Source organism: Dryas octopetala, chromosome 4, assembly GCF_963921425.1.
Source record: "Dryas octopetala chromosome 4, drDryOcto1.1, whole genome shotgun sequence".
Lineage (NCBI taxonomy): Eukaryota > Viridiplantae > Streptophyta > Magnoliopsida > Rosales > Rosaceae > Dryas > Dryas octopetala.
The window spans coordinates 19,111,203-19,128,482 of record NC_141369.1 but is presented as its reverse complement, the minus strand read 5'-3'; the positions used below and the strand labels follow the sequence as shown (position 1 = coordinate 19,128,482).

Genomic DNA, 17,280 nt, shown 5'->3' with positions numbered 1-17,280 from the left:
TTCATTTATGGGGCGCTTGTTGGAACATAAGTTGCTTCATTTTTTCCATCTGGGTTTCTGGCGATATAAGTGTTTCTTGTGACTTGTGTATGTTGTTGTTCCTTTTATGATTGGTAATTTTTATGCTTTCCTTACTTATAAATTGCTGTACATCACAATTAGGAATGCCGATCTTTATGGACATCTTGCTACCTTACATGTTAATCTATATAGGTTTGATTAATTCACTTATATATTTCAACCAATCATCTGAAGGTTGTTCTATATTTCCTGGCATAAAGTTTAGTAGCTAGGATGTGAAAACTTAGGAAATCACAATATTTTCATGTTTTCCTTGATATAGGGTGTGAAGACATAAATAAAAAGTGAAAAAAAAACAATGAACAAGAGAGAACTGTGTTTACGTATGGCTACTCATTGAAATAGTTACATTGAAAAAATTGATTTTGAAACTGTTCTAGTGGGAAACCACCCAATGGGAACATGATTTTTGAAGTAGTGGCAGTCCTTTGGAGGTATTGACTTATTGTCAACTCTGATGCATTTTGGGTCTAACATTTTCTTTTGAGTGAATAATGCCAACTTTTCCATTAGGCTTACTCTCATTTTGTCATTTTCTTTTGAGTTAATCATGCAAACTTTTCCATCATATTTACTCTCATTTTGCCATTTTCTTTTGAGTAAATTAAGCAAACCTTTCTATTGAACTACCCTTATTTTGTCCTTTCTTTTGAGTAAGTTCTCATTTTTTTCTTTCACCAAGTATCTTTTATTCCAGTCTCTTTCAGAGTCTATTACATCTCTCCTTAAGTCACAACCCCAACTTCTATAATGTCGTGGAACAAGTTGTCGATGTTCTTTTAGTGGCTTTGAGATGTACTGATAAAGATCCTAGCAAGAGACCTACGATGGGAGATGTTGTCAATATATGACAATGCCCTCAATATGGTTTCCTTGAACTTGTTTGGGTATGGAATTTCTGGTCAATTGGGGTCTGAAATTGGCAGCTTGAGGCACTCGGAGGGGGGTGTATTCAATTAAGATTTTAATGGACTTTTGTAGAGTTTTTAAAAGTCATTGACTTTGGTAGAGTTAATGGATTTTTAATGACTTTTATAAACTCCACATAGACTTTGACAGAATTCTATTAGAGTTTCCCTGACTTTTCTCATAGATTTTGAAGGATTTTTATAGATTTCTAATAACTTTGATATAATTTTTTATTATTTATTTTAGGATTTCTCCAATATGTTTTTTATTTTTTTGTCCTCCGTGAGTGAGTAGAATGGGGATGAGCTTCAAGACCGAGATGCATGTGTTATAAATTGTCCTAATATTGCAAACAATATAAAAAGTTGGGGCTAGAATTGTAGGGACCTAAATTATTTTGTTCCATAATTTATTGCAAGTGTTCTGAATTTTGTGTTTTTATGTTGTTAGACTGTCAAATATTGTGTTTTAACTAATTGTTAAAATTTGTCTAATTGAATTGACAGGTTGAGAACATTATCTGATGTGGTGGTAATATTATTTCTCAAATTATGAATATATAATCTTGTGATTTTGTTAAGTACTTAAAGACTGTGAAGTGGTTGGTTTGAATATCTTGCTGTTACATTGCATTGTGTCAACGCTATTGGTTCCAACACAGGATGAGAAGTCAATTAAATATAAGAAAAAAAGAAAATTAATATAAGAGAAAAAGAAAATTAATATAAGAGGATATAGTAATTAGAAAAAAATAAATTAAGAGGTAGGTGAAAAAATAAGATCAGGGGGTTTAGCATTACTCTTTAAAAAATAAATAAATACCACTTTTTTAATAGCTTTTTAATATTTGAAATCCTTTGAAATCTGCAGGGGGAACGCTGGAGAATTATTGACTTTAATATAACATAATTTACAATACAAAATCCATGAAAATCTTTTAAAGTCTATCATTTAATAAAGTCAATGACTTTTTGAATACCATGTCACTTTTATAGACTCTCTAAAAGTCTTAATTGAATACCATAGACTTTTTAAAAATATTGATTGAATACCACCAGACTTTTATAAACTCTTTAAAAGTTTTGATTGAATACCACCAGACTTTTTAATTTCACCAAAGTTATTTAAAATCCTAATTGAATACACCCTCCTACAAATGGAAGCTTCTCCAACTTGTGGGTGACCTGGCATAATGAAAGCCACTTAAATTGGGTGGAAAAATTAGACTCCACAGCACCCCACCTGTGGGGCCCAACAATGCTGTCTCCACTGCCAATGTAGCTTGAAGGGGATATACTCTGTTCCTTATGATAGATAGTATGCATGCATTTCGTTAGTCAAGTCATCGGCACTAGCATCTCCTTCTCATGTGAGTGAATGCACATAGTGACGGTCCTTTTGAGGTATTAGACTTGTCAACTCTGATGCATTTTGGGTTTAACATTTTCTTTTGAGTAAATTATGCAAACTCTTCCTTCAGACTTTCATTTTTTGTTTTCTTTGGTCTGATTTATGCAAGCTTTTCCACCTGGCCAACTCGGCCCATTTGTTCGTTCACTCATTTTGTCGTTTTCTATTCACTAATATCATATCCCGTCCCTTCAGGGTCTCTTATCGTGATTAAATTTCTTTCATTTTCTCGTTCTTAATTCTCACGTAACTTACCCAGAAAAAAGAAAGCATGGTTGCAGACGTTTCCTGGCTACGTGGTGTCTGGTGTCTCCGTGTGGAGTAGTAGTAGTAAAGATCATAAGGACCGCATCCTCATAACTCAGCTCAAATCTATTTACTGGGTCAAAAACTTAACTGAAGCTAACAAAGCCACGCTCTCCTTTTTTAAACTCTGTTTACAACCCATTTCAGAGAGTGCAAAGGCCAATTCAACCGCCATGCACATGCTGGATCATCCTGCCAGCTGAAGTAGCTAACTGCCATAACTACCGGGTAATACTCATCTTTACCAACATTTCTTCTCAGTGTGCGCTCCTTCTCTTCCACTTAGATAACATATATGCAGCTTCTTCTGTACCATTTGTTGTTGTTATTTGTTGCACTCCTCTGAAATAGAATTCTAAGCCTTATGAAAGTCAAGTAACCAATTCGCAACAAATGAGGAAAGCACCAATTGTAATTTCCTTCTTCTTGGCATTTTTGATAACTATTTGTTTGTTTATTTTATTTGCTCTCTGGCGGAGATGGGGCCTCAAGCATCGAGAGGGTTCGTCTTCCTTACTCAAGAAAGTAATGGAGGCTACACAACACTTTAATGATCAATATATCATTGGGAGAGGTGCCCATGGAACTGTTTATAAGGCCTCACTTTCATACGGAGACTTTGCTGTCAAGCGGATTGTATTTGCAGGTCATGAAGGAAGGCGTTTGACCATGGTTAGTGAAATTGAAACGATTGGGAAAATTAGGCACCGGAATCTGGTTGAATTCATAGCCTTCTGGTTTAGACAGGAGTACGGTTTAATCTTGTATAGGTACATGGAAAATGGGAGCCTTCATGATGTTTTGCATGGAATTAATCCCCTTCCAACTCTTGAGTTGAGTATCCGCTACAAGATAGCACTTGGAACTGCATATGGGTTGGCATTTATCCATCATATTTGTGATCCCCCTATATTGCATCGAGACATCAAACCAAGCAACATTCTCTTAGATTCTGAGATGGAGGCTCATGTTGCTGATTTTGGTATTGCTAAACTTTTGGATCAGTCTTCTACTTCAAGGACGCCCATCTCATCAGTTGTGGGTACAATTGGATATATTGCACCAGGTAATTCTTTTGAATTTGGTTTTGATTATGAATGTTTCCATATTCAACTAGACAGTGAACTAAAATGTTTTCATTGGTTTATGACAGAAAATATATATAGAGCTGCAAATAGCACTGAGAAATCTGATGTGTACAGTTATGGGGTTGTTTTACTTGAGTTGATAACTAGAAAGAAGGCATTGGATCCATCATTTATGGAGCAAACCGACCTTGTAGGATGGGTAAGTTCAATGTGGAGCAACGCAGAAGAAATTGATAAGATTGTTGATTCAAGCCTTGTGGAGGAACTTCGGGATTCAAATATCATTAAACAAGTTGTTGTTGTTCTTCTGGTGGCTTTGAGATGTACTAATAAAGATCCTAGCAAGAGACCCACGATGAGAGGTGTTGTCAAGCAGCTGTTATTACAAGCAGTCCCCAAGAGAGGAACATCAAATGCTAGGCAGGATGTTGAGTTCACTGCTTGTGAGAGGCCGTCTTTTTTACTCAACAAAGTAATGGAGGCTACAGAAAACTTTAATGATCGATATACCATTGGAAGACAAGCCCATGGAACTGTTTATAAGGCCACATTGAGTCCATACAAAGATTTTGCTGTCAAGAAGGTTGCATTTGTAGGGCATAGAGGAAGGCGCTTGAGCATGGTTAGAGAAACCCAAATCCTTGGATATTACTCAAGAGAATTTCTCTCTCACACAAATTGTGAGGATTTATTTCTCTCGAACTCTCTCACTTTTTTCTCTCAAAGGGAGGATTATGTTCGATGACTTCTTGAATTATTTGAATGCATGAGAATGGTACCTTATATAGGCCATTCGTGCATGCAATTGATGGCCATGCACGAAAGAGGCAAAGCCTCTCTTTATTTTAAGCAAAGTTAATTTGCTTATACGGTTTGCAACCAACTTATTCTTTTTCTTTTTATTTCCTCCTCCAAATAAGGAGGGATGTCTAACAATCTCCCCCTCCCGACTTAGGTGGAGGACTCCATCATGCCTACTGCTTTTCTGCAGTACTCGAACTTGTCCTTAGGTAAGGACTTGGTCATCATATCTGAACTATTGTTATCAGTATGGATCTTCTCAAGCTGTAATTGCTTGGATTCTAGCACATCACGTATCCAGTGATATCTCACGTCTATGTGCTTTGACCTCGAGTGAAAACTCGAATTTTTACTCAAATGGATTGCACTTTGACTATCACAATGCAGTGTGTACTTCTGTTGTTGTTGTCCCAATTCCTGTAGGAATCGTTTCATCCACAACATTTCCTTGCAAGCTTCAGTAGCTGCAATAAATTCTGCCTCTGTTGTAGACAAAGCAACACATTTTTGTAGCTTTGATTGCTATGAGACAGCTCCCCCTGAAAATGAAATCAGGTATCCTGAAGTAGACTTTCTGGAATCAATATCTCCAGCCATGTCTGCATCTGTGTAGCCAATCAGTTCAGGTTTGCCACTTCCAAAGCATAAACTCATTTTGGAAGTACCCCTGAGATATCTGAGAATCCACTTTACAGCATTTCAGTGTTCTTTCCCTGGATTAGACAAGAATCTACTAACAACACCAACTGCATGTGTTATGTCTGGTCTTGTGCACACCATAGCATACATGAGGCTACCAACAGTTGAGGCATACGGCACCTTGGTCATCTTATCCTTTTCTTCTTTGCTTGTAGGACTCTGCTTAGAGCTAAGCTTGAAGTGACTTGCAAGTGGAGTAGCAACTGGCTTTGCTCTATCCATGTGGAACCGCTTTAGTACCTTCTCGATATACTTTTCTTGTGATAACCACAACTTTCTATTTTTCTGATCACGAGAGATATTCATACCGAGAATCCGTTTTGCGAGTCCTAAATCCTTCATCGCAAAGGACTTATTTAGTTCTTTCTTTAGTTTACTAATCTTGTCACTGTCTTGTCCTACGATCAACATGTCATCAACATATAGAAGTAGTATGATGAACTGACCATCATCATATCTTTTCACAAATACACAATGGTCTGAAGTGGTCCTTCGATATCCATGCTCAATCATGAAGGAATCGAACTTCTTGTACCATTGTCGAGGTGCTTGCATTAGTCCGTACAAACTTTTCTGTAGTCGACAGACTAAATCTTCTTTGCCTCTGACTTTGAATCCTTCTGGCTGCTCCATGTAAATTTCTTCTTCTAAATCACCATGAAGAAAAGCTGTCTTCACGTCAAGCTGTTCAACCTCTAGGTTTAAGCTTGCAGCCAAACTAAGTACAACCCTGATGGATGACATCTTCACCACGGGTGAGAAAATCTCTTCAAAGTCAATTCCCTTCTTTTGACTGAAGCCTTTCACAACTAGCCTTGCCTTGAACCTTGGTTGTGAGCTGTTCTCTTCAGTCTTTAACTTGTACACCCATTTGTTCTTGAGTGTTCTTTTACCTTTTGGTAATTTTACCAAATTATATGTGTGATTCTCATGCAAGGATTTCATTTCCTCTTGCATGGCTTTCAACCACTCCTCCTTATGCTCGTGTGTCAGAGCTTCTTCGTAGCACTTAGTTCCTCCCCTTCGGTGAGTAGAACGAACTTACTTGTAGGGTACTTGCTTGAGGGTTTTCGTACCCTGGTTGAGTGTCGTAGCTGAGGACCGATAAATGGTTGTCGATAAGGAGCTTGATCTTCTTCCTCATTATCATCAGCTACTTCATCATTTGGATCATCACTTATCGAATCATCTGATGTATCATCAATTTGATCATCCCTTTGATCATGAATTGGATCATTGTCAACTGGAGGATCATATGCATCATCTCCAGCATCTTCCATTGCATCTCCCCCATTATTTTGCTCAGTAAGAGGAGGAACTGGATCCAAATTAATAGGATATTCTTTGGGATTAGCAGGCTTTTCACCTTTCTGAATATCTTCAATATTCTGATCTTCGAAGAAGACAACATCTCTACTTCTGATAATCTTCTTGTTGATAGGATCTAGTCTGTACCCGAATTCTTCATTACCATATCCCACAAAGATACATTCTTTCGACTTGACATCAAGTTTAGTTCTTTCATCTTTGGGAATATGAACAAATGCTCTACAACCAAACACTTTCAAATGATTGTAGGAAATGTCTTTGCCGCTCCAGAACTTATTTGGCACATCACCATTCAACGGAGCTGATGGAGAAAGGTTGATTAAATCAACCGTAGTCATCATAGCTTCACCCCAGAAACTCTTAGAAAGCTTGGCATGAGATAACATTGTTCTGATTCTTTCAATAATTGTTCTGTTCATTCTCTCAGCTATTCCATTATGCTGAAGAGTCTTTGGAACAGATCGTTCATGCCTAATCCCATTACTTTTGCAGTAATTTTTGAAAGCTCCCATGTATTCTCCTCCATTATCTGTATGGATACATTTTAAGGTTTTGCCAATTTCTCTTTCAACACTGGCATGAAATTGTTTGAATATGTCAAACACTTGATCTTTTGTTTTGAGCGCATATGCCCAAACTTTCCTGGAATGGTCATCAATAAAGGTAACAAAATACCTTGCACCTCCAAGAGTATTAGTGGTCATAGGACCACAAACATCAGAATATACAACATCCAAAACATTGGGTTTCCTTGTTGCAGGCCTGTGATGAAATGAAGCTCTGTGTTGTTTTCCAGCTAAGCAATGTGTACATGGTTTTAGAGGCATACATTTTCCTTTTACTCCGGTTAGTGCCTCTTTTTTAGCTAGAATCTGAAGTCCCTTTTCACTCATGTGACCGAGTCGTTTGTGCCATAGCTCAATTGATGAGTCTTCTCCGAGGGTATTCACATACCCATTACTGACTTTTGCATGTGTCATGTAGAGGGTGTTCTCTTTCTTTCCTCGAGCTACCACTAGAGAACTTTTACTGAGCTTCCATTTCCCTTCACCAAAGACATTGGTGTAGCCTTCATCATCTAGGATTCCGGTAGAGATCAAATTGAGACGCATATCTGGAACGTGTCTCACATCCTTGAGAACCAATCGACAACCTGTGTTGGTTTCAAGGGAAACATCTCCTCTTCCCATGATCTTGGATAGTTTATCATTGCCCATCCTAACATTACCAAAATCTCCATTGGTGTAGGATGTAAAGAAGTCCCTTCGTGAGGTTACATGGAAGGATGCACCAGAATCAACTATCCAACATGTATCTTGTGATGTTAAGTTAACATAACCATCATCACAAATTATAATTACCTCATTTTCATTAGAGGTAGTGGCAGCCGTGTTTTTAGCTTCATTCTTCTCTAGCTCTCTTTTGAGTTGTCTGCACTCTTTCTTTATGTGGCCTGGCTTGCCACAGTGGTAACATTCTAGGTCTCTCCTTGTCTTGGACCTACCCCTTGATCGATCCCTTGGCTTGCCTCGGTTGTGGAGTTTTCGATTACTGTTTCTTCCACGGTGTTTGACGACAAGAGCCTCTGACTCGATCGATAGTCCTTGTTCTTTCCTTCTAGCTTCTTCATTAAACATGCTATCTTTTACTATGTCTAATGTAAGAATGCCTTGAGGAACTGAGTTGCTTAATGACACCACCAACGTGTCCCAGCTATCTGGCAAGGAGCTGAGTAACAATAGTGCATGTAATTCATCATCAAGCACCAACTTCATATTCGTCAATTGGTTCACCAAGCCTTGGAAGTCGCTTAAGTGTTCAGAAACACTTCGACTATCTTTGTACTTCAAGTTGACCAACCTGCGGATCAATGAAGCTTTATTTTGTGCGGTCTTTCTCTCATACATGGACTCTAACTTTGTCCATAATGAATAGGCAACGGTTTCTTGTGCCACATGATGAAAGACACTTTGATCAATGCATTGTCGGATTTGTCCAACAGCTTTTCTATTTAGGATGTCCCAATCCCTGTCTGATTTCCCTTCAGGTTTCTGCCCTTCATTTTGAAGAGGCTCATACAAATCTTTGCAAAAGAGGATGTCCTCCATTCTTGACTTCCATATGGAGTAATTTGAGGAAGTCAGTTTGATCATTGTTGTTGACGATGATGTTGATGTTTCCTCCATTTTGATATACACAAGATACTACGAATAATGAGCTAAGCTCTGATACCACCTGTTGGGAAAGATGGCAAATAATAATGCTAATAAATAATTTGGTGATCCCTGGATCAAACTTTTCCCATCCTTGTGTAATTAAAATAGGCTAGCTCTTAACAACAATTGAATAAACAGGAAATCAAGTGACACCAAAGTTTATGGACATTAAAAACTTCTTCCACAAAAATAATGGGTTACAAAGACAAACTCACCGAAGTGGCTAACTCTCTCTTGGATATTACTCAAGAGGATTTCTCTCTCACACAAATTGTGAGGATTTATTTTTCTCGAACTCTCTCACTTTTTTCTCTCAAAGGGAGGATTATGTTCGATGACTTCTTGAATTATTTGAATGCATGAGAATGGTACCTTATATAGGCCATTCGTGCATGCAATTGATGGCCATGCACGAAAGAGGTAATTGCAAGACTTTATCTTTCTTGGAACTGTCATTGAATAATTTTAGTGGAGGTATTCCATCAGCCCTGGGCAACTGCAGTAGTTTAACACAATTTTTTGCTGTGGGTAGCAACTTAGAGGGAAATATCCCATCTTCCTTTGGCCAACTATATAAGCTTTCAATTCTGTACCTTCCCGAGAACCGTCTGTCTGGAAAAATCCCTCCTGAACTTGGTAAGTGCAAGTCCTTGACTGAACTACATTTGTATACAAACCAACTTGTGGGAGAAATTCCTGATGAATTGGGGATGCTGACTGAATTACAGGACCTTGAATTATTTCAAAACCGTTTAAGTGGTGAAATTCCAGTTAGCATATGGAAGATTCAAAGTCTTGAGCATATCCTTGTATACAATAATAGCCTTACTGGGGAACTGCCTTTGGAGATGACTGAGCTCAAGCAACTAAAAAATATTTCATTGTTTAACAACCTGTTTTTTGGAGTTGTACCTCAAGGTCTGGGTATCAACAGCAGTTTAGTGCAGTTAGATTTTTTTAGAAATAAGTTCTCTGGTAAAATCCCTCCAAATCTTTGCCTTGGCAAGCAGTTAAGGGTGTTAAATATGGGTTTCAATCGATTTCAAGGTACCATACCTTCTGAAGTTGGAAGTTGTTCTACTCTTCGGAGGTTGCAACTTCAACAGAATAACCTCACTGGGGTAATTCCACAATTTGAAAAAAATCCAAACCTTTCACGTATGGATATCAGCAACAATGAGATTAGTGGGGAAATTCCATCGAGCTTGGGAAGCTGTATCAACCTCACGTTCATCAATTTGTCCATGAACAAGTTAACTGGAGTTATACCACAGGAGCTAGGGAATCTTACAGAGCTTCAAAGCTTGATTCTTTTTCAAAACAATTTGGTGGGTCCGTTGCCTGCAAAACTTTCAAATTGTACCAAAATGGATTGGTTTGATGTGGGGTCGAACTTGTTGAATGGCTCCATTCCATCTAGTTTGAGAAGTTGGAGACATTTATCTAGATTGATTTTAAGTGACAACAGGTTTACTGGCGGCATTCCACCTTTCTTGTCAGAACTTGAACAGCTTGCAGAGCTACAACTTGGTGGAAATTTGTTGGGAGGTGTGGTTCCACCGTCAATTGGAGTATTGCAGAATATGTTTTATGCATTGAATCTTAGCAATAATGCATTGACAGGTCAGATTCCTTCAGAGCTAGGGAAGTTGATAATGCTACAACAACTTGATATATCTCATAACAATTTGACAGGGACTTTAAAACCTCTTGATGGGATGCATTCTTTATTTGAGCTTGATGTTTCATACAATAACTTCACAGGTGCAGTACCAGAGACATTGGTGAACCTGTTGAACTCATCCCCATTATCATTTTTGGGCAATCCCCACCTATGTGTCAATTACCATCTCTCTTGTGGCTTAACTTGCGCAGGAAACAACAATTTCAAATCTTGTAGCAGTCAATCAAGCAATCGGAAAGGCCTTAGTAAAGTCAAAATTGCATTTATAGCCTTGGGATCTTCGATTTTTGTTGTTATTGTGCTTTATGGACTGGTTTATATGTTTCTCTTGCGCAAAAGGACCAACCAGGATGAGATCTCTGCTCGTGAGGGGCCATCTTCCTTACTCAAGAAAGTAATGGAGGCTACAGAAAACCTTAATGACCAATATATCATTGGGAGAGGAGCCCATGGAACTGTTTATAAGGCCTCTTTGGGTCCAGACAAAGATTTTGCTGTAAAGAAGCTTGTATTTGCAGGGCATGATCAAGGAAGGCGTTCGAGCATGATTAGAGAAATTCTAACACTTGGGAAGATTAGGCACCGGAATCTGGTCAAACTGGAAGACTTCTGGTTTATAAAGGACTATGGTTTAATCTTGTATACGTACATGCAAAATGGGAGCCTTCATGATGCTTTGCATGAAATCAATCCCCCTCCAACTCTTGAGTGGAGTGTCCGTTACAAGATAGCACTTGGAACTGCATATGGGTTGGAATATCTCCATTATGATTGTGATCCCCCTATAGTGCATCGAGACATCAAACCGATGAACATTCTCTTAGACTCTGAGATGGAGCCTCATATTTCAGATTTTGGAATTGCTAAACTTTTGGATCAGTCTTCTACTTCAACGATGTCGACCTCAGTTGTTGGTACAATTGGATACATTGCACCAGGTAATTCTTTGAAATTTGGTTTTGATTATGAATGTTTCTATATTTAGGCATGCAATGAACTAACATATTTGCATTGGTTTGTGACAGAAAATGCATTTAAAGCAGCAAAGTGTGTGGAATCTGATGTGTACAGTTATGGGGTTGTTTTGCTTGAGCTGATAACTAGAAAGAAGGCACTGGATCCATCATTTATTGAGCAAACTGGCATTGTAGGATGGGTTAGGTCAGTGTGGAGCAACGCAGAAGAAATTGATGGGATTGTCGATTCAAGCCTTGTGGAGGAACTTCTGGGTTCAAAAATCTTGGAAAAAGTTGTTGATGTGCTTCTGGTGGCTTTGAGATGTACTGATAAAGATCCTAGAAAGAGACCCACAATGAGAGATGTCATCAAGCAATTATTAGAAGCAAATCCCCATGATGTAAGGAGAATGAAAAAATGCTAGCATTTCATTGTTATGATATTCTATTCCACTGTATCCCCTTTGTATTGGCAAATGTGTTTCTTCATAAACTGTTCTCTGTTAGATTAGGATCAGTTATGAAAATTGTTAGAAAGTAAGAGATGAATAATTATCATTTTCTCAAGCTTCCTAGAATGCAGCTAGATATTATGAAATTTGTGCAGGATCCTGATTATTGGTGCCATCTTTTTGTTAACACTATCTGGAAATCAAATTCACTGTTACCATCACTGTTTCATGAAGATTGAAGAGCCGAGTTCCAAAAGTGAAATTCCAATCCATGGACTAATCCAACGCTTCTTTCTTGTTGAAATAAAGCTTTTTCCAAGTGAACTATTACCTGGAGGTTTCGTGGAAATGGAAAGAAAGAAGAAAGAGTTAGTGTTTTTTGTTTTCTTTTGTGGATAAATGGAAATTTAAGTGGAGGATCCCATTATTTGAGTCCATCTTATGTCTTTATTAGCAGACCATCGTTGCAAAAGTCAAGTCTCTCTGCGTGTGGGGTAAAGATGAGAGACCAGAGAGACCTTATGAGTTTCATCTTGATATAGTAAGAGAGCAAGGTTGCATAAGTTTCCTGGCTACGTGGTCTCTCCGTATGAGGACCGCTACCCACGTCCTCATCTTCAACATAACTCAGCTCAAATCTATTTACTGGGAGAAAAAACTCAGCAAAAGCAAACATAGCCACACTCTCCATTCTTAATCTGTACACACACACACTCTCTCTCTCTGTTTTCAACCCATTTCAGAGATTGCAAACGACAATTCAACCGCCATGCATATGCTGGATCTTCCTGCCACCTGAAGATAGCTAACTGCCATAACTACCGGGTAAAGCTTATCTTTACCAACTCAACTTTTATTCTCAGTGTGTGGTTTGCTCTCCTCTTCCACTTAGATAACATGCAGCTTCTTCTGCACCATTTGTTGTTGTTATTGTTGCAATCCTCTGTGTCCATGAGTAGTACTGTCTCTAATTTGAGTTCTGATGGGGTGGCTCTGTTGTCACTCTTGAAGCTCTGGACATCTGTGCCTAATTCCATGTCTTCAAGTTGGAATGCTTCTGATTCTACTCCATGCAAATGGGTAGGAATAGAATGTGACACTGCCCACAATGTGGTTTCCTTGAACCTCTCTTCTTATGGAATTTCTGGTCAATTAGGGCCTGAAATTGGCAGCTTGAGTCACTTGCACACTGTTTTTTTGTATTCCAACAATTTTTCAGGCAAAATCCCTCCAAATATTTGCTATGGGAAGCAGTTAAGGGTGTTGGATATGGGTTTCAATCGATTTGAAGGTAGCATACCCTCTGGTGTTGGAAGTTGTTCTTCTCTCAGGAGGCTGAACCTCGAACATAATAACCTCACTGGGGTTCTTCCACAATTTGGAAAAAATCCAAACCTTGCATATATGGACATCAGCAGCAATGAGATTAGCGGAGGGATTCCATCAAGCTTGGGAAACTGTAGCAACCTCACGGCCATCGATTTGTCCATGAACAAGTTAACAGGAGTTATACCACAGGAGCTAGGGAATCTTACAGAGCTTCGTAGATTGATTCTTTCTCGGAACAATTTAGTGGGTCCTTTGCCTTTTCACCTATCAAATTGTACTGAAATGTATTGGTTTGATGTAGGGTCCAACTTGTTGAATGGCTCCATTCCATCCAGTTTGAGAAGGTGGAGGCATTTATCGACATTGATTTTCAGTGACAACAAGTTTACTGGCGGCATTCCACCTTTCTTGTCAGAACTTGAACAGCTTTTAGAGCTACAACTTGGTGGAAATTTGTTGGGTGGTGTCATTCCCTCGTCAATTGGAGAATTGCAGAGTTTATTTTATGCATTGAATCTTAGCAATAATGCATTGACAGGTCAGATTCCTTTAGAGCTAAGCAAGTTGTCCAGGCTACAGGGGATAGATATATCTCATAACAATTTGACAGGGACTTTAAGAGCTCTTTCTGGGATGGAGTCACTAGTTGCAGCTAGTGTTTCATACAATAACTTCACAGGATCACTCCCAGAGACATTGAGGCACCTGTTGAACTCATCCTCATTATCAGTTGTTGGCAATCCATACCTTTATGTCATTTCCCTTCCATCATGTGGCTTAACTTGTGCAGGAAGCAACAATTCTAAGCTATTTAGCAAAGTAATTGCATTTATTCCCATAGGATCATCAATATTTGTTGTTTTTGTGCTATATGCACTAGTTTATTTGTTTCAGTTGCGCAAAAAGACTAAGCACTCTACTAGTGAGGGGCAGCCTTCCTTACTCCACGAAGTAATGGAGGCTACAGAAAACTTTAATGATCGCTACATCATTGGGAGAGGTGCCCATGGAACTGTTTATAAGGCCTCATTGCCATACAGAGATTTTGCTGTCAAGAGGATTGAATTTGCGGGGCAGGACGGAAGGCGTCTGACCATGTTTAGAGAAATTCAAACACTTGGGCAGATTAGGCACCGGAATCTGGTTAAATTGGAAGACTTCTGGTTTATAAAAGACTACGGTTTAATCTTGTATGCGTACATGGCAAATGGGAGCCTTCATGATTTTTTGCATAAAATTAAACCCACTCTAACTCTAGAGTGGGGAGTCCGCTACAAGATAGCACTTGGAACTGCATATGGGTTGGCATATATCCATCATGATTGTGGTCCCCCTATATTGCATCGAGACATCAAACCAAGCAACATTCTGTTAGACTCTGAGATGGAGGCTCATGTTGCTGATTTTGGTGTTGCTAAATTTTTGGATCAGTCTTCTACTTCAACGACGCCCATCTCAGTTGTGGGTACAATTGGATATATTGCACCAGGTAATTCTTTTGAATTTGGTTTTGATTATGAATGTTTCCATATTCAGGTAGGCAGTGAACTAAAATGTTTTCATTGGTTTGTGACAGAAAATATATATAGAGCTGCAAACAGCACTGAGAAATCTGATGTGTACAGTTATGGGGTTGTTTTACTTGAGTTGATAACCAGAAAGAAGGTATTGGATCCATCCTTTATGGAGCAAATCGACCTTGTAGGATGGGTTAGTTCAATGTGGAGCAACGCAGAAGAAGTTGATAGGATTGTTGATTTTAGCCTTGTGGAGGAACTTCGGGATTCAAATATCATTAAACAAGTTGTTGTTGTTCTTCGGGTGGCTTTGAGATGTACTGATAAAGATCCTTGCAAGAGACCCACAATGAGAGATGTTGTCAAGGAGTTATTAGATGCAGACCCCAAGAGAGGAACATCAAATGCTAGGCAGGATGTTGAGTTCATTGCTCGTGAGAGTATTTTACTCAAGAAAGTATTGGAGGCTACAGAAAACTTTAATGATCAATATATCATTGGGAGAGGAGCCCATGGAACTGTTTATAAGGCCTTACTGCAGGATCCATACGGAGTCTTTGCTGTCAAGAAGGTTGCATTTGCAGAGGATGGAGGAGGGCGCTTGAGCATGGTTAGAGAAACCCAAATCCTTGGAAAGGTAGGGCACCGAAATCTGGTTAAACTAAAAGACTTCTGGTTTATAAAGGACTACGGTTTACTCTTGTTCAGTTACATGGAAAATGGGAGCCTTCATGATGTTTTACATGACATTAATCCGCCACCAATTCTCGAGTGGAGTGTCCGGTACAAGATAGCGCTTGGAATTGCACATGCCTTGGCATATCTCCATTATGATTGTGATCCCCCTATCGTGCATCGAGACATCAAACCGAAGACCATTCTCTTAGACTATGAGATGGAGGCTCATGTTGCTGATTTTGGTATTGCTAAACCTTTGGATCAGTCTTCTACTTCGATGTCTACCTCAGTTATGGGTACAATTGGATATATTGCACCAGGTAATTCTTCTAAATTTTATTTTGCTTATGAATGTTTCCATATTCATGTAGGCAATGAACTAAATGTTTTCTGTGGTTTGTGACAGAATCTGCATTCTTAGCACAGAGCGAGAAATCTGATGTGTACAGTTATGGGGTTGTTTTACTTGAGCTGATAACTAGAAAGAAGGTATTGGATCCATCATTTATGGACCAAACTGACATTGTAGGCTGGGCTAGGTCAATGTGGCTCAACGGTGAAGAAATTGATAGGATTGTTGATTCAAGCCTTATGGAGGAACTTCGAGCTTCAAATATCGTGGCAAAAGTTGTCCTTCTACTTGAGGTGGCTTTGCTATGTACCAATAATTATCCTAACCGTAGACCCATGATGAGAGATGTTGTCCAGTTTTTATTATCTATAAAATGCTAGCATTTCATGATTATGATATTCTATTCCACAGTATTTCCCTTTGTATTGGCAAATGTGTTTCTTCTTATATTGTAGCCTCTCTTAGTTACCAATACCATATTAAAAAGAAAACTTCTTGAGGCCTATGAGATTAGGATCAGTTATGTATTTTTTTAGAAAGTTAGACATGAATGATCATTTTCGCAAGCTTTCTAGAAGTGCAGATATTGTCAAATTGTGCAGGATCCTGATTATTGGACCATTGGTGCATTTTTGATACCATCTTTTTGTTAACACTGTTGATGCAAATTCTCGTAGGATAGATGCAACAACTTAGATAAGATGATCTGGCTGATCAGGTGCTTCGCTGGATGATGAAGTGGATACTGGTTGAGATCTTCCTGCAGACAAAAACAAGATCAAAGGAGATGGACCGGTGTGGTACCAGCCAAACACACTCCGATGATGAAATCAGTGGTGATGTTTGATGGTGGATAAGGAAGAACAAAGGAAGAACTTGGGAGAATGGGAAGAACAAGGCAAATGTTCTGGGTTATTCTCAGCAAGTTAGGTAGGCTCTTTTGTGGATGGGAATGCAAGTGTTTTTCCTGTATATCCGTAGCTTACCCGATGCCTCATTTTGCACATATGACTTGGTATATATAAGCAAAGGAAACCTTAATGAGTAAGATACCTGCATGTGAATGAATGGTTGCCAGAGACCCACGCACCTGGTCAGACCTAGTTGCATGCTCAGCTGCTTGCTTCCTCAGCATTCAATGCTGCATTGAATGCTCCATTAAATGCAAGGTTGGAGGGTTCAGATAGACTGCTCCAACATTCATGAATGCAGGCCTGATATTCTATCTGTCAGAAGAATGTGTCAGGTGCATTTAAGTGTGGTTGTACATCCTGGCGTGATCTTCCTGGGAATGGCGGCGGAGAGCCGAGCCGAGCCGATACGAACACACGTTCCCATGCGAAGACACGAAGTCCATATGTGGTCGGATCGGACATGGGATTCCAGGCCGAGCCGGTCCATAGATTGGAGTCTTTCCGAGCCCTAACTGGTCGACGCCAGAACTCGGAAGGAAGCCATCTCTTGTGCCGAGCC

At 39.1% G+C, this 17,280-nt stretch overlaps 3 protein-coding genes across 3 annotated transcripts; all 3 read left to right on the top strand.

Moving 5' to 3' along the window:
- The first annotated feature begins 2,757 nt into the window (after window positions 1-2,757).
- LOC147287724 (receptor-like protein kinase) lies at window positions 2,758-4,564 on the top strand. Its single transcript, XM_086241745.1, has 2 exons — window positions 2,758-3,772; window positions 3,860-4,564. Exons 1-2 carry the CDS (start codon window positions 3,100-3,102, stop codon window positions 4,537-4,539), a joined length of 1,353 nt encoding a protein of 450 aa, XP_086097871.1. The 5' UTR covers window positions 2,758-3,099; the 3' UTR covers window positions 4,540-4,564.
- Window positions 4,565-9,240: 4,676 nt separating this feature from the next.
- LOC147287723 (leucine-rich repeat receptor-like protein kinase PEPR1) lies at window positions 9,241-12,046 on the top strand. Its single transcript, XM_086240947.1, has 2 exons — window positions 9,241-11,461; window positions 11,549-12,046. Exons 1-2 carry the CDS (start codon window positions 9,241-9,243, stop codon window positions 11,902-11,904), a joined length of 2,577 nt encoding a protein of 858 aa, XP_086097073.1. The 3' UTR covers window positions 11,905-12,046.
- A 459-nt stretch (window positions 12,047-12,505) lies between these two features.
- Window positions 12,506-16,312, top strand: LOC147287722 (uncharacterized). The gene is made up of 3 exons (XM_086241741.1): window positions 12,506-14,749; window positions 14,837-15,775; window positions 15,862-16,312. Exons 1-3 carry the CDS (start codon window positions 12,829-12,831, stop codon window positions 16,185-16,187), a joined length of 3,186 nt encoding a protein of 1,061 aa, XP_086097867.1. The 5' UTR covers window positions 12,506-12,828; the 3' UTR covers window positions 16,188-16,312.
- The last annotated feature ends 968 nt before the right edge of the window (window positions 16,313-17,280 follow it).

What these genes read in the sequence shown, in the direction of transcription:
- LOC147287724 (XM_086241745.1), top strand. Translation starts at nt 3,100, where the DNA reads ATGAGGAAAGCACCAATTGTAATTTCCTTCTTCTTGGCATTTTTGATA. An exon ending in AATTGGATATATTGCACCAG is followed by an intron (nt 3,773 to 3,859) that starts GTAATTCTTTTG and finishes GGTTTATGACAG; the next exon opens with AAAATATATATAGAGCTGCA.
- LOC147287723 (XM_086240947.1), top strand. Translation starts at nt 9,241, where the DNA reads ATGGCCATGCACGAAAGAGGTAATTGCAAGACTTTATCTTTCTTGGAA. An exon ending in AATTGGATACATTGCACCAG is followed by an intron (nt 11,462 to 11,548) that starts GTAATTCTTTGA and finishes GGTTTGTGACAG; the next exon opens with AAAATGCATTTAAAGCAGCA.
- LOC147287722 (XM_086241741.1), top strand. Translation starts at nt 12,829, where the DNA reads ATGCAGCTTCTTCTGCACCATTTGTTGTTGTTATTGTTGCAATCCTCT. An exon ending in AATTGGATATATTGCACCAG is followed by an intron (nt 14,750 to 14,836) that starts GTAATTCTTTTG and finishes GGTTTGTGACAG; the next exon opens with AAAATATATATAGAGCTGCA. An exon ending in AATTGGATATATTGCACCAG is followed by an intron (nt 15,776 to 15,861) that starts GTAATTCTTCTA and finishes GGTTTGTGACAG; the next exon opens with AATCTGCATTCTTAGCACAG.